The 12,630-nt window shown below is 37.1% G+C and overlaps 1 protein-coding gene across 2 annotated transcripts in view; it reads left to right on the top strand.

Annotated features, from left to right (window-relative positions):
* LOC106869329 (spatacsin) overlaps positions 1–12,630 on the top strand; it is a 110,321-nt gene that overhangs the window by 23,472 nt on the left and 74,219 nt on the right. For both annotated transcript variants that reach the window (XM_052974099.2, XM_014915038.2), the window contains exons 15-17: positions 1,943–2,101; positions 8,279–8,345; positions 11,016–11,184. In XM_052974099.2, the coding sequence (XP_052830059.2) occupies positions 1,943–2,101; positions 8,279–8,345; positions 11,016–11,184 (395 nt within the window). The remainder of the gene's footprint in view (positions 1–1,942; positions 2,102–8,278; positions 8,346–11,015; positions 11,185–12,630) is intronic.

Here is a 12,630-nt window from a genome sequence, read left to right as displayed (position 1 = left end):
TGTGGGCTATCCTACAATATAAATGTGAGTATAACTGGAAAGTGTGAAGGAAAGGTAACATGTAAAAGCAAAAATAGATGAAGTTGATGAGGATTTAGATAGGATCATTGAAGGAGAATTATAGGGTCATAGTGGCGAGAGAAGAGATGGCTTAGCTTGAAGATCCTGTCAGCCTGAAGATGACAACATTCCTTCAAGTTGGTGCCAAATGCAGTTGGTGAACACACTAATGCGAGTGGAGACCAAAAGCCAAGCAGCAGAATTTTCCACAGGTGAGACAAGGAACCGATGAGATGGATGTTGGGGACAATCTAGCTGCAGCATGCCTTGTTTGGTGCTTATCTTGATGGAAGGGGCACATCCTGATGAAATGGTGGTCAGTCCAGCAATGTTGATGCTTGACTATAGGAGATTTGATGCTGAAGGAGTTGCAGCATTCCAAGATGGTCTGATGTAAAACCTTGTCTTCCTTTCAGATACCCCTCCCCTTCTCTTTCTCTTTCTCTCTCCTCCCCCTCCCATTCTCTCTCTCTCTCTTTCCTTTTGTGTATGTATGTGTTCTCTCTTATCTAATCCTATGCAGATACTCACACACATGCAAGTACACAAACGTCTACAAATACATACACAGCAATACACAACCATAGGTACATACGTCTCACAGAACCACAATACATATACACACATATGACACATGTACACATTCAAAAAGGTGCCCAAGGTTGTTGTTGGAAAGGTGTTGGATGATCTTGTGGGAGTCTACCAAATCAGTTGCCAGACGTCAGAGCTTTAATGTGTCCATGCCCAGGGAAGCAAGACATTCAGCATATGATAGATGAAGCCTCTTGAGATCAGCCTTTTTTAGCAATTATTGGATTTGACACCTTTCTGTACTCCCTAGTTGACTATGTGAGTGACAAGGTTGAGCCTTACATCACCAAATAATTCCAGCGTCTCATTGACATATCCAATGATCTTGCTGCTTTCCCTGTTTTCAAGTCTGCATCTGAACTTTTGACTATATAACTGTCAACTTCAGTAACTGGTTTCTCTGTGGGATCTATTTGGGATTGCCCTTTCTTCTCTCATACATTCTTCTTGTTCAATAATTTCTTGTAGTAACATTTCCGAACCTTTTTCAAGATTGGTGATGATTAGTGCACTGCTGTCTTCTATATTAGTGGTTTCCATCCAATCTTTCTTACCATATGTATCACCAAGACCTCTCTGAACTTAAGCTTATCAAAGGGTTCTTTCAGTTTCTGCACTTTCCTCTTCCAGGTGGACTTGTGTCTTTGAGCTGTTACTCTGAACTCACTAATCACTATTCCATGTGGGATGGTACATTTATCTTGGGGAAGACATTCTAGTTGCAATCATTTGTCTACTCCATTTCCTCATGGCTATTAAAAGTATCTGACTTGTGTATTTGCCTGATTAGAAGGTGATCAAATGATTGGTTAGTTTTTTTCTGAAGTTAGTGTTACAGATGGTTAGATCATTTTGCATCACAAAAAATTCTTAGAGCCTTGATCAATTGACATTTCATGTACTATTTCCGTAGCCTCCATGTATGCTGCAACAGCAATCATTGTGCTAGCCAACATGACCATTAAAGTCATTATCTGTAATAATGTGGTTGATGCCATTTGTGCTCGAGATGGTCTGCAAGAGGGCCTTAGACACTGTCCTTTTGCTCGTCTCAGAGATAACTGTTGTACTCTTTCGCCCCAACTTTCTCTCACTCTTTCTTCCTGTTTCTTGAGTAACACTGCGATGGACTGGCATCCTGTCCAGCTGGGGGAAGCACATACGCCATAGAAACCGGGAAACCAGGCCCATGAGCCTGGCTAGGCTTTGAAAGGGTGACGTTTATCGTCTTTATACGTTGAAGGGAATCTAATTCTATATGCACTTTGTTCTCTGTAATAACATTTTTCAGATGACTGCCAGCTCCACTGTTCCTGATATATTCCAAGGAATCGACATGAATCTTCTTGAAGATAGCCTACTTCACTACCCTCGGCTACATGATGCCTTATTTCCAACTTCAGTGAAGAAAGTTTGCCAATATGATATCACAGTTTACCAGTTAATGAAAGTAAGTAACCGAACTAATATTTTACATATTTGTTAAACAAAGGAGTTGTTGTGTTCATTCAGAATCACAGTCAAACAGTTAGAGATAACAAGGTGACATGTTAACAGTTGAAAGTAAAAACTTGGAAAGTGTAATATTGTGAAAGAAATGTGGTTCTACATAAGAATGATGGTCAAATTATGGGTAGAAAGTTAGCATTTTAATTATAGAATAAGGGGTGATTGTCATAAGTAGATTTAGGTGAAAGTGACATACAATTCACAAACTGAGAGAAGAGACTACTACAGTACTGTTTGAATGGATGGAAGGACACAGCAAGTTGTGCAGTAGTTTGACATGTGATGACTGAAATGTTGTACCTCAAACATCAACTTATAGTTGCTGTCGTGTGTGCTTGTATTGACAATAGAAAAGGTGGATCTTATTCTTCTTTTATTCTGTACTAGCAGTATAACCCGACGTTGTCCGGGTGTGACTTATTACGCCATCTACGATAAGTCTTGCTAGGTGAAAATCAACTAAAAAAGAAAGCCTTACAATGAAAAAACCCTTATGATGTAAATATGTTCATAATTCAAAAGACGAAATTAATAGGGAAAGTCTGAAGGCTGTTTTGCGTAACATTATTAAGTGTACGTAAATTTCATCCGTCTAATTGGCTATACAAATGCTTGTGCAAAACAACTTTTTGCGCTGCCTTGATTATACATAGCAGGGTAATTCCTTTTCGCAGGAGGTAGGACGGCAATTTCCGATGAAGCAATTGCTGGCGATCTGTTGCTACACAGTTCTGCCAGAATTCTATCAGATTGGGCAGTAGATGATGATGCACCGTTTTGCATTATGTTCAAAGTAACTTCTGGAATGTGGTGAATTGCTGCAGTCTATTGCTGTCTTTTTAAACCGGTTGGTTTCTTTCCCCAGCAAGCTCTCTTGTTTGGATGCATAATCTATGTACATATTCAACAGAACAACAAAAGTTATAACAGATGGGAGGGTCGGTAGTTTTCACATTTCGGTGATTTTTCAGATTAACACCCGCACGATTACATAACCCTAACCCTAAAACCGTAACCGTAAGACTAACCCTCATCGTAACCCTAAAACCATAACCCTGACCCAAAAACCGTAACCCTAACACCCTAGTGAAAATCGTGTGGGTGTTAATCTGAATAATAATAATAATGACCTGTGCAGATCAACCCACAACTAAGTCTTAAGTGTATATATATATGGGCAACACACACACACATACACACTAAATAAAAAAATATTAGTAAGTACAGAACTTCAGCATTATATATTAAGATGGGCAAGACACACACACACTAAATAAAAAAAATGACAGGTATTTGTATGTATGTATGTATTAATGTGTATTCTGTGTCTATATATGGTAGTAAGTAAATGCGTTTTAAGAAAGATATTAAAAAAATTCAGTTTGTAAGGAATAAATGTTTGTCTGTCGATCATATTTGGAAGAGAATGACAGATATTTGTATGTATGAGTGTGTGAGTTCAAATTCCGCCGAAGTTGACTTTGCCTTTCATCCTTTCGGGGTCTAAAACATAAGTACCAGTTGAACAAAGGGGTCAATATAATCGACTATTCTCCACCTGCCCGAAGCCGCCGTTGTGGGAAAAATTAAAAATAATAATAATAATAATAAATAAATAATAATAATAATAATGACCTCTGCCGATCAAACTCCCAACCCACAACTAAGTCTTAAGTGTATATATATATATGGGCAACACACACACTAAATAAAAAAGATGTTAGTAAGTAAAAGTGTTTTAAAAAAGATTGTTAAATTTTCAGATTAACACCCGTACGATTTTCACTACAGTGTTAGGGTTAGGGTTTGTTAGGGTTGGGGTTTGTTAGGATTAGGTAGGTAATGACGCGGGTGTTAATCTCAAGATTTACGAAAAGATTAAAAAAAAAAAACTCACAGTTTGTAGGGAATAAATGTTTGTTGATCGTATTTGAGAAAGATGTCTCGATGGTGAAGGACGGTGTTAGAAATGGAAAGTAAACTTACAATTCCCGCCAATTAGAATGAGGTCATGAGTAACCATAGGTACATATATGTGTGTATTTACATATGATTGGCAGTGTGTCTGTTTATTTGACTCTCACTCCCCTTCGTTTCTTTGTCTTTTTTCTTGGATCGTTCGTAAACGTTCATAAGAGAAAGTAGCAATTGAAACGATGTGTAAGAGGAATAGAAATAGTTAATTTTAGAGGGGCAAATTAATTTTGTATGTAGTTTTAGTATCTGTCATTACAGTATCGAAATGTGATTGTTTCAGTTTTGATAGTTTTCTTTTTCTCCTTCCTTTCTTTTTGTATTTGTTGTTGGAGTTTTCGTAAAGGTTCATGAGAGAAAGTAGGAGTTGAAAGGATTTGTATTAGAAAGAGGAAATTAGATTTTAGTAGGGAGAAAATGTTTACTTCCATAGTTTTATGGATTTTATTCATTATTAGGAAATTTTTGGAGTGAAAAAAATGACGCAGTGACCTAACAAATTGTATTTAGAATATTAATTGCGATTGTTTAATTGAAGAAATTTGGAATTGTGTAAATGTATGAATTTTAAACATACACACACACTCAGAGAAAATTTGCCTTTTATAGTATAGATACATGGATAGTCTTCTAATGTTGGGTAGATTTCAACTTATTCAAAGGTCAACAACCGATTAAAATTATTTGACAGTTTTAAAAAGAACACCAACTCTATACAATAAAGGTTTGGCTGTGTGGACACTACATGACTGGTATGACTGGTATGACTGGTATGAGTGGTATGACTGGTATGAGTGGTTATGAGATATTTGAAGACTTTTGGAGTTTTAAGTATGCGTAACAAGAAACAGTGTAGTGTTATGTGGATTTTGTGATGATTTGTTATTGATTGGGTCCTGTTGGTTGATACTAAGTTGACAAGTCCAAGTAAACTCACTTTTGTTATTTACATAAACAGTTAATGAGATGAAAGATAGTTATTGTCAGAAGGCTGGTTTATTGCAGATGGAACTGTGCTTTGAATTAAAACTTGTTTAAAAAGAGCAGGAATCATTGTTTATTCTTCCTTTTTTATATACAGACATGTATGCACACACAAACACTTGCTTGTGCACACACACACACACACACACACACACACACACACACACAGTGACTTGAGAGAAATATCCAAGAATGCTGCATGCAAATTTAATTGTAACGTGTACACCAGCATACTTGATGTAAATAGCCAGGAAATTGTAATCATTTAAAATTGAACAAAGACAAGAACAAATCACTAAATGATTGATTCTGGACAAGAAAATATAGGCAGAGGAGACAACAATGAAATTTGTTATTAATTATAACCAAAATACAATTCAAATTTTTTTTTAAAGTTTACCCACTTTTTTTTTTTTTTAACCCAAGTGAATCATTTAGATTGATTTCTCATTATTAAAGGACTCATTTTAATTCAAATTTCCTAGCTTACTACAGCAAATGTGCTAGTGTACATATCAGTTTTATATTTTTGTGCCACAGTTATCCCTCAGTATTTTTCCTTCCATGCTTATAAGTCAATATACAAAAGAAAACAAAAAAAAAAAAACATCGTTGTCACTTGCAATCAAGTGTGACTTGGTAGCATGTACCATACTTTTACAAGTTGTTTTAGAAACTTTTGACTCACTCATCCTTAACCTAGTGGAAATCTCCAGGATAGCTTAGGCAAAGTAGGGCTGTACTAGCACCCAAATGGTACTCTATTCAACTAAGCAATATGGAATGAACTGTTTTCCATATAGACACAACATACTGCCTCATCTAGGAATAAAGCTCATGACCTTATAATTGTGAAACTTTCACCCTAACAATTAGGCTTCACACATCACTCAATGTTTATTTACAAAAAACTCTATCTCTCTCTCTCTTTCTAAGATCGAGAAGTTATGTTTCCACTATCATTTGTTTATGAAATCTAATATGACCAAAACTTGCCTAGAGTTGTCATAGATCAAACTCATTCTTTACTGCATACCAAATTAATTTTAATAAATTAAAATTTAGTGGTGGTTATAATTTAAAAGAAGGTAACCAATAGGAGTATTCTGCAAGACTGCAATGGAGGATAATGGAAAAACCTTATAGTCTGGCTTTTGCTTCTGCTAGCAGAAATGAGCTTGACTGCAATAACTAACTACCACACTCAAAGAACAAGTGAGAAAGATCAAACTCAGAATTACTTGTAAAAAGAGCAACGGTTACAGATTAATGCCACCACACAACTGTCCATTTTCATTGGGAAGCAGGTTGTGAAAGTTGTAGATAATTTCTCTTAAAGTGGCTGTGTGATCAGTAATGATGGAAATCTAGAATCTGATATGTGGCAAGGAAGAATCCATGTTCTTAATGTATATTTTGAAAATAATGGAAACAACAATTAGTAATGATATTCTCTCACCCCTTAATGAGTATTAGCACAATTTCCATGAAACTAGATCTACTGATGGCCTCTCTGTTGTCAGCTACCAGTAGTTTCATGCTTTTGAGGATTTTAGTGAAAGCAGTGTTGTCTTCCTCATTACCAGCAAAACTTTCAAATATGTCTGACACCATTTCGAGCGTGGCCGTTTTCGTGCGGGTGACACGTAAAAGCACCCACTACACTCTCTGAGTGGTTGGCGTTAGGAAGGGCATCCAGCTGTAGAAACTCTGCCAAATCAGACTGGAGCCTGGTGTTGCCATCCGGTTTCACCAGTCCTCAGTCAAATCGTCCAACCCATGCTAGCATGGAAAGCGGACGTTAAACGATGATGATGATGATGATGATGTGAATCTCCTGTTGAAATTTTCTACTTATGGGATCCACCCATCTTTCATCTTTTAATTGGTTGCTTCTCATCAGATCACACTGTTGCTGCATGTGTTGATAAAATTATTTCTATCATTCATTTTATCAACTCCAGCATGCTCCAAGGTTTGGTTTTATTCTTCCCAACTCTTATCCTTGATCACATCTAGAAAAGAGCCATAAAGTCATTCACCGGCACACTCCAGACTCTGGCTCACAATCATACTGTCTCTTTTCTCAATGTTTCCTTCCACTATTATAATGGTTTCTACTGCTCAGAGCTGGCTGGACTCTTGCCATATCCATTCAGGCATTTCAATCTTTCTCATCTCTCCTTCTTTTATCATCCTTGATGTGCTCAGTGTCTCCTCAGACCTTGCACCAATCATTAATACCCAGTCCTTCCTCCCCAGGAATTTCTTTATTGCTTATACCTTTTTTTGTGGTTGTTGGTTTACAAAGGTTTTCTACTGAGCAAATAGAAAAAATATATTTCAGTTCATTTGCCAAGTCTGGGTAATAACATACATCAACACTGAGATGAAGGTCTAGCTATATAATGCAATAGTTCTGCCAGTAGTTCTGTATGGTAGTGGAACATGGAAAACAGTAGCAAAAGTAACCAAGAAGCTAAGACACATTCCACCAACACAAATGACAAAGTCTTCCTACAATGTAAATCTCAGCCGCTCAAAACATCATGATGATATGTTGGTTTCACCTGGTGAATGGATTTTGTTCTGGCCAACCTATAAGTGTATAAAGATTGCAGTGATGTAGACACTAGAAAAAGGAAAATAGAAAATAGGCTGCCCTAAGAACACCAGGCACCAGACATTGTAGCAAGACATCATATACATAAAGACCAGTTGAACAAGAGTGGAAAGAACTAAGACAGATTGACCACACTGATATAATTTCACAGTATGGGAAAACTTAAATCTTAATCTCCTTACCTTTTTGAACAAAAACCATTTAGATAATGATATATACTAATAATTTTAATGAATTAATATTTCTTGACTTAGTACATCAAATGTGAAGGCTCTCACTATCATCATCACTTAACATCTGTTTTCCATGCTGGCATGGGTTGGATGGTTTGATTGAAAACTGGTAAACTGGGGAGCTTCACCAGGTTTCAATCTGATTTGGCAGGGTTTCTACAACTGGATGCCCTCCCCTCAACAATATATATTTGTTTAATCCATGCTAGCATAGAAAAACAGATGTGATATGAGCAGATGAGCAAAGTAAGTGATTAATTTATGTGACAGTGAGCTAATCTGTGGCTTTGTTGTTCTGTTAAAGGGAAACACTCCATTTGATCCTGCCTGGTTGTATGGATGGCAGAATACAAATACATCAGTGGTTGAAGGTAAATCTTTATATTATCATATTTTTCATCTGATTCTCTCTCCCTCTTTCTCATGATGCTCTTTATTTTACATTTGTTTCCTCAATGTTGTCATGGTTGAGCAGGTTTGTTCCAGTACAGTGACCCACTCCTTGTAGTTCCTCATCATTTGATACACATTGATGCTGTGTATGTCATGTTTTCTGGGGGTGTTTTCTATGATAAGCTGCCCTTCCTCTTGCTAGCTTTTCTACCTCATGCATTGAATGCATTTTATGACATCCCTGACACTAGAGAAGTTACATGCCATGACTAAAAACTTCCTTTATCATGTACTAGCAGTAATACCTGTCGTTGATCCAGTAATTACTTTAACTGTTTCTCGGTTGCCACATTCAAAGTATTATTATATACAGGGTGCGTAAAATATTTGAGGACAGATTTATATTTATTAAAAAAAAAACAGATATATAATAACAGATAATAACTTTATTTATCAAAAAATGCTATGATGATTAAAATAGACCTTTTCTATAATGTTATTCAATAAAGCCACCTTCAGCTTCAACAACTGCTTCTATATAAAATCTAAATCATCTACATGCTCAAATCAAGTGGTCCTGGTTCATTTTGGGCATTACTCTGACTATGGTAGTTTTCAAAGAATCTTTGGTGTTATGGGCGTGTTCATTGACCTCTCTCTCAACAAAGCTTCACATGTAATAGTCCAATGGGTTGAAATCTGGGGAATTAGGAGGCCAAATGTTAGGGGTTAAATGATCATGAAAATTTTCAGCCATCCATTTTTGCGTTACTAGAGCCATGTGTGATAGTACAGAGTTTTACTGAAGCACATATGGCCTTCCATTGCATACACTGTCTATCCAGGGCTTAAAATTTTTTCCAGGACCTCAATGTAGGTGGCAGAGTTAACTCTAAGGCCTTGTGGAAAGAAGTAAGGAGGCATCACATATCCTTCATTGCTGACAACTCGTAAAATCATGACAGGTGCAGGAAATTTTGTATCAATAGCACTTGGAACTTTAGAAGGATCTGCACATAACCATCTGTCATTTATTCTGTTAAATTTTCAATCTTGGTCAAAGTTTTTTTCATCATCATCATCATCATCATCGTTCAGGTTCGCTTTCCATGCTAGCATGGGTTGGACGATTTGACTGAGGACTGGTGAACCAGGTGGCTACACCACGCTTCATTCTGATTTGGCAGAGTTTCTACAGCTGGATGCCCTTCCTAACACCAACCACTCCGAGAGTGTAGTGGGTGCTTTTACATGCCACCAGCACGAAGGCCAGTCAGGCGGTACTAGCAATGGCCACGCTTGTAATGGTGTATTTTATGTGCCACCTGCACAGGATCCAGTCCAGTAGCACTGGCAACGATCTCACTCGAATGTCTTTTCACGTGCCACTGGCACAAGTGCCAGGAAGGCGATGTTAGTAATGATCACGCTCAAATGGTGCTATTTATGTGCCACCTGCACGGAAGCCAGACAGCTGCTCTGGCAAACGATCATACTCGGAAGGTGCTCTTATTGCTCCACTGGTACAGATGCCATCACGATTTCGCTTTCGCTTGCCCCAACAGGTCTTCGCAAGCCGAGTTTAGTGTTCAATGAAAGAGACGTTGGCATGGGTGCCAGTCTACAAATTTAGTTCGATTTCGATTTCACTTGCCTCAACAGGTCTTCGCAAGCGGAGTTTAGTGTCCAATGAAGGAATGTTACGCATAAGTGGGCTGACTACATCTCTGGCAGAGGCCTTGGATTTTGGTCTCACTTGGCTTGCTGGGTCTTCTCACGCACAGCATATTTCCAAAGGTTTCGATCACAAATCTAGTTTCAAGACTAGTTTCACCTGAAAATTACAAGCTCATCAGTTATGACTACTCCATCACTAGATGGTTTGGCTAAATCCTAACTGTCAGTATATATATATATATATATATATATATATATTTACCATATGTATTTATGACTGATTCAGTGAAATGCATTTTGCTGAATTTCAGGTTCAATCTTGCTGCTTAGCACTTTAGGCTAATATTTTTACTGCATCCTGAGGCTGACCAAGGCCTTATGAATCATTTGGTTGACAGAAAGTGGAAGAAAGCCACTGCACAAGGATAGTAATAATGATGATGATGGACTGTCCCCATTGAAGATGATGTAAGAGCATTTCAGTGAGAGGATCCCTTGACATCAGAAATAAAATAGTTGTGAAACATTTCTTTGAATTGACTCCATTATTATTATTTTCGTTTACCTTTTTGCTAACTATTTCAGTGACTATGCTCAGAAATTAATTTTTATTAAATTATTGACTTAAACTAGAATTTTCGTCAATATAAAATATATTCAGTTTCTTTTGTTCCTTGTATATGTCTTCTTATGAACATGGGTAAAAACTGAGATTTGATCTTTCCTTCCTATTTCCAAATTTCCACATTTAATCAATCCAAATATTATTGTCATTTACAAATTTCATGTCCTTATGAACAAAGATCCTCAATTCATCTAGCATGTACAAGAACAAATTGAAGTGGAAGTGAGTATTGTCTTTAATTTTCAAACTTTATACAAAATATTTCTCCCGTCTTAATTCTAGCTTCTTTTGAGACAGATTTCCTGATACAATTATTCTTACGCTTAATTTTGATTTCTTCTTGCAGAAAATTTGAAAGTGATGCCTCACTTCTCTTTACCTGAGCTGGTTTCTAAATATGCTCAACATGAAGACATTGACTTTACATATTATCTGCGGCAAGGAAGACCTACATTTGCTTTCTGCTCTTTCTTAACTGATGAATTCAACCATGGCACTGTTATCGCTCAACATAGGTAAACACTTTGAAATGTTTTCATTTAATTTTCCATCTATCACTTGTGTAGGACTCTATCCTAGAGCTCTCTTTCATTCAGCCTAATTAGCTGCCATTAAGTAACTGGGGAATCTGTGTAATAATCTACCAATAGAATATCTAAATATCTATTGTTTGGTAGCTTACAAAAGAAAGTCAAGTTTTGTCAAGTTTATGGACTGATGCTTTGATAGTTTGGGATTGTAGAGTTATAGTAGATAGAAACTAAAAATTGTCAAGAAGCTTATAATAATTTGTTCAGTTATAACCGTACAACACTTTATTTTGTTATAAACCAAAAATAAGCAACATGTCTCCTACTAACATGAACAACCATTTATTTCATAAATTAACAAGGGAGCCTCAACATAGTCATTCAACCTCCTAGAAATAGTAGCTAGTGTTATATGGACTATTGGATATGTTATTCGTCTGACGTTCCGTGTGTCACTGTGGTTCGTCTGAGTTCATTGTTTCATTGTTGTCTTGTGTGACTGTCGTAGTAAAATGTCATTGATAGATATGGCGGACATGATTCTTGTTTATTCATAACGAACTTTAGGTGAGTGCGTTCTTTGTATGTAATTGAATAATAAATGTAATAATTAAATTGTACAACTCATTGTGTTATCTCTGCGAGTCTTCCGAAGGAAATACAACAGAGTTTATTGGCGTCGCCAGTAGGATACATGCTTACTTTACTGTAAAATTATTCATCGTAATAACAATGGCTGAAAAACAGACAGTAGAACTTATTAAATTGTTTAGGGAACAAATGGACAAGCAAATGCAACAACATCAGAGAGATATGGACGCTCTGTTAAAACTGTTTAGTGCTCGACAAGTTGAAGGCGATTCTAGTGGCTATTTTTCAGCTGCTTCAACAACAGTGTCAATTCCACCATTTGCTGCATTTGATTCAACGACAGAACTATGGCCTGATTACCGGTCAAGATTCCGTACGTTTGTGGCTGCTAATGCTGTACCTGAAAAACGCATGGCACAAGTGTTCCTGACCAATCAGACTGCTACTGTTTACAAGCAACTTGCTAATCTGGCTACCCAACAAAATCCGCCTAAAGATATCAACAACTTGACAATGGACGAAATCGTTGACTTCATGAAAGAACAGTTCGACCCTAAACTTTTCATTGTGAGAGAGCGTTTCAAGTTTTGGAGTGATATGCAGCGGAAGCCAGGCGAAACTCTCCAAGAGCTGGCAGCACGTATACGTCAGGATGCGGCTACCTGTGATTTTCCGTCAATCACCAACCCACAGGATGAAGCTTTGAGACAGAGATTCATATGTTCGGTTAACAATGAAGCAGTTCTGAAGGCGCTTTGTAAGATAAAAGACACAGAACTAGATTTTGCCCGTGCTGTCCAAGTTGCCATCGAGACTGAAGACGCAGCAAAGGTTGCAAAA

Source organism: Octopus bimaculoides, chromosome 16 (assembly GCF_046866305.1).
Source record: "Octopus bimaculoides isolate indiv1 chromosome 16, ASM4686630v1, whole genome shotgun sequence".
NCBI lineage: Eukaryota > Metazoa > Mollusca > Cephalopoda > Octopoda > Octopodidae > Octopus > Octopus bimaculoides.
Note: the sequence above shows the minus strand (reverse complement) of the source record. Positions and strands in the feature narration are given on the sequence as shown.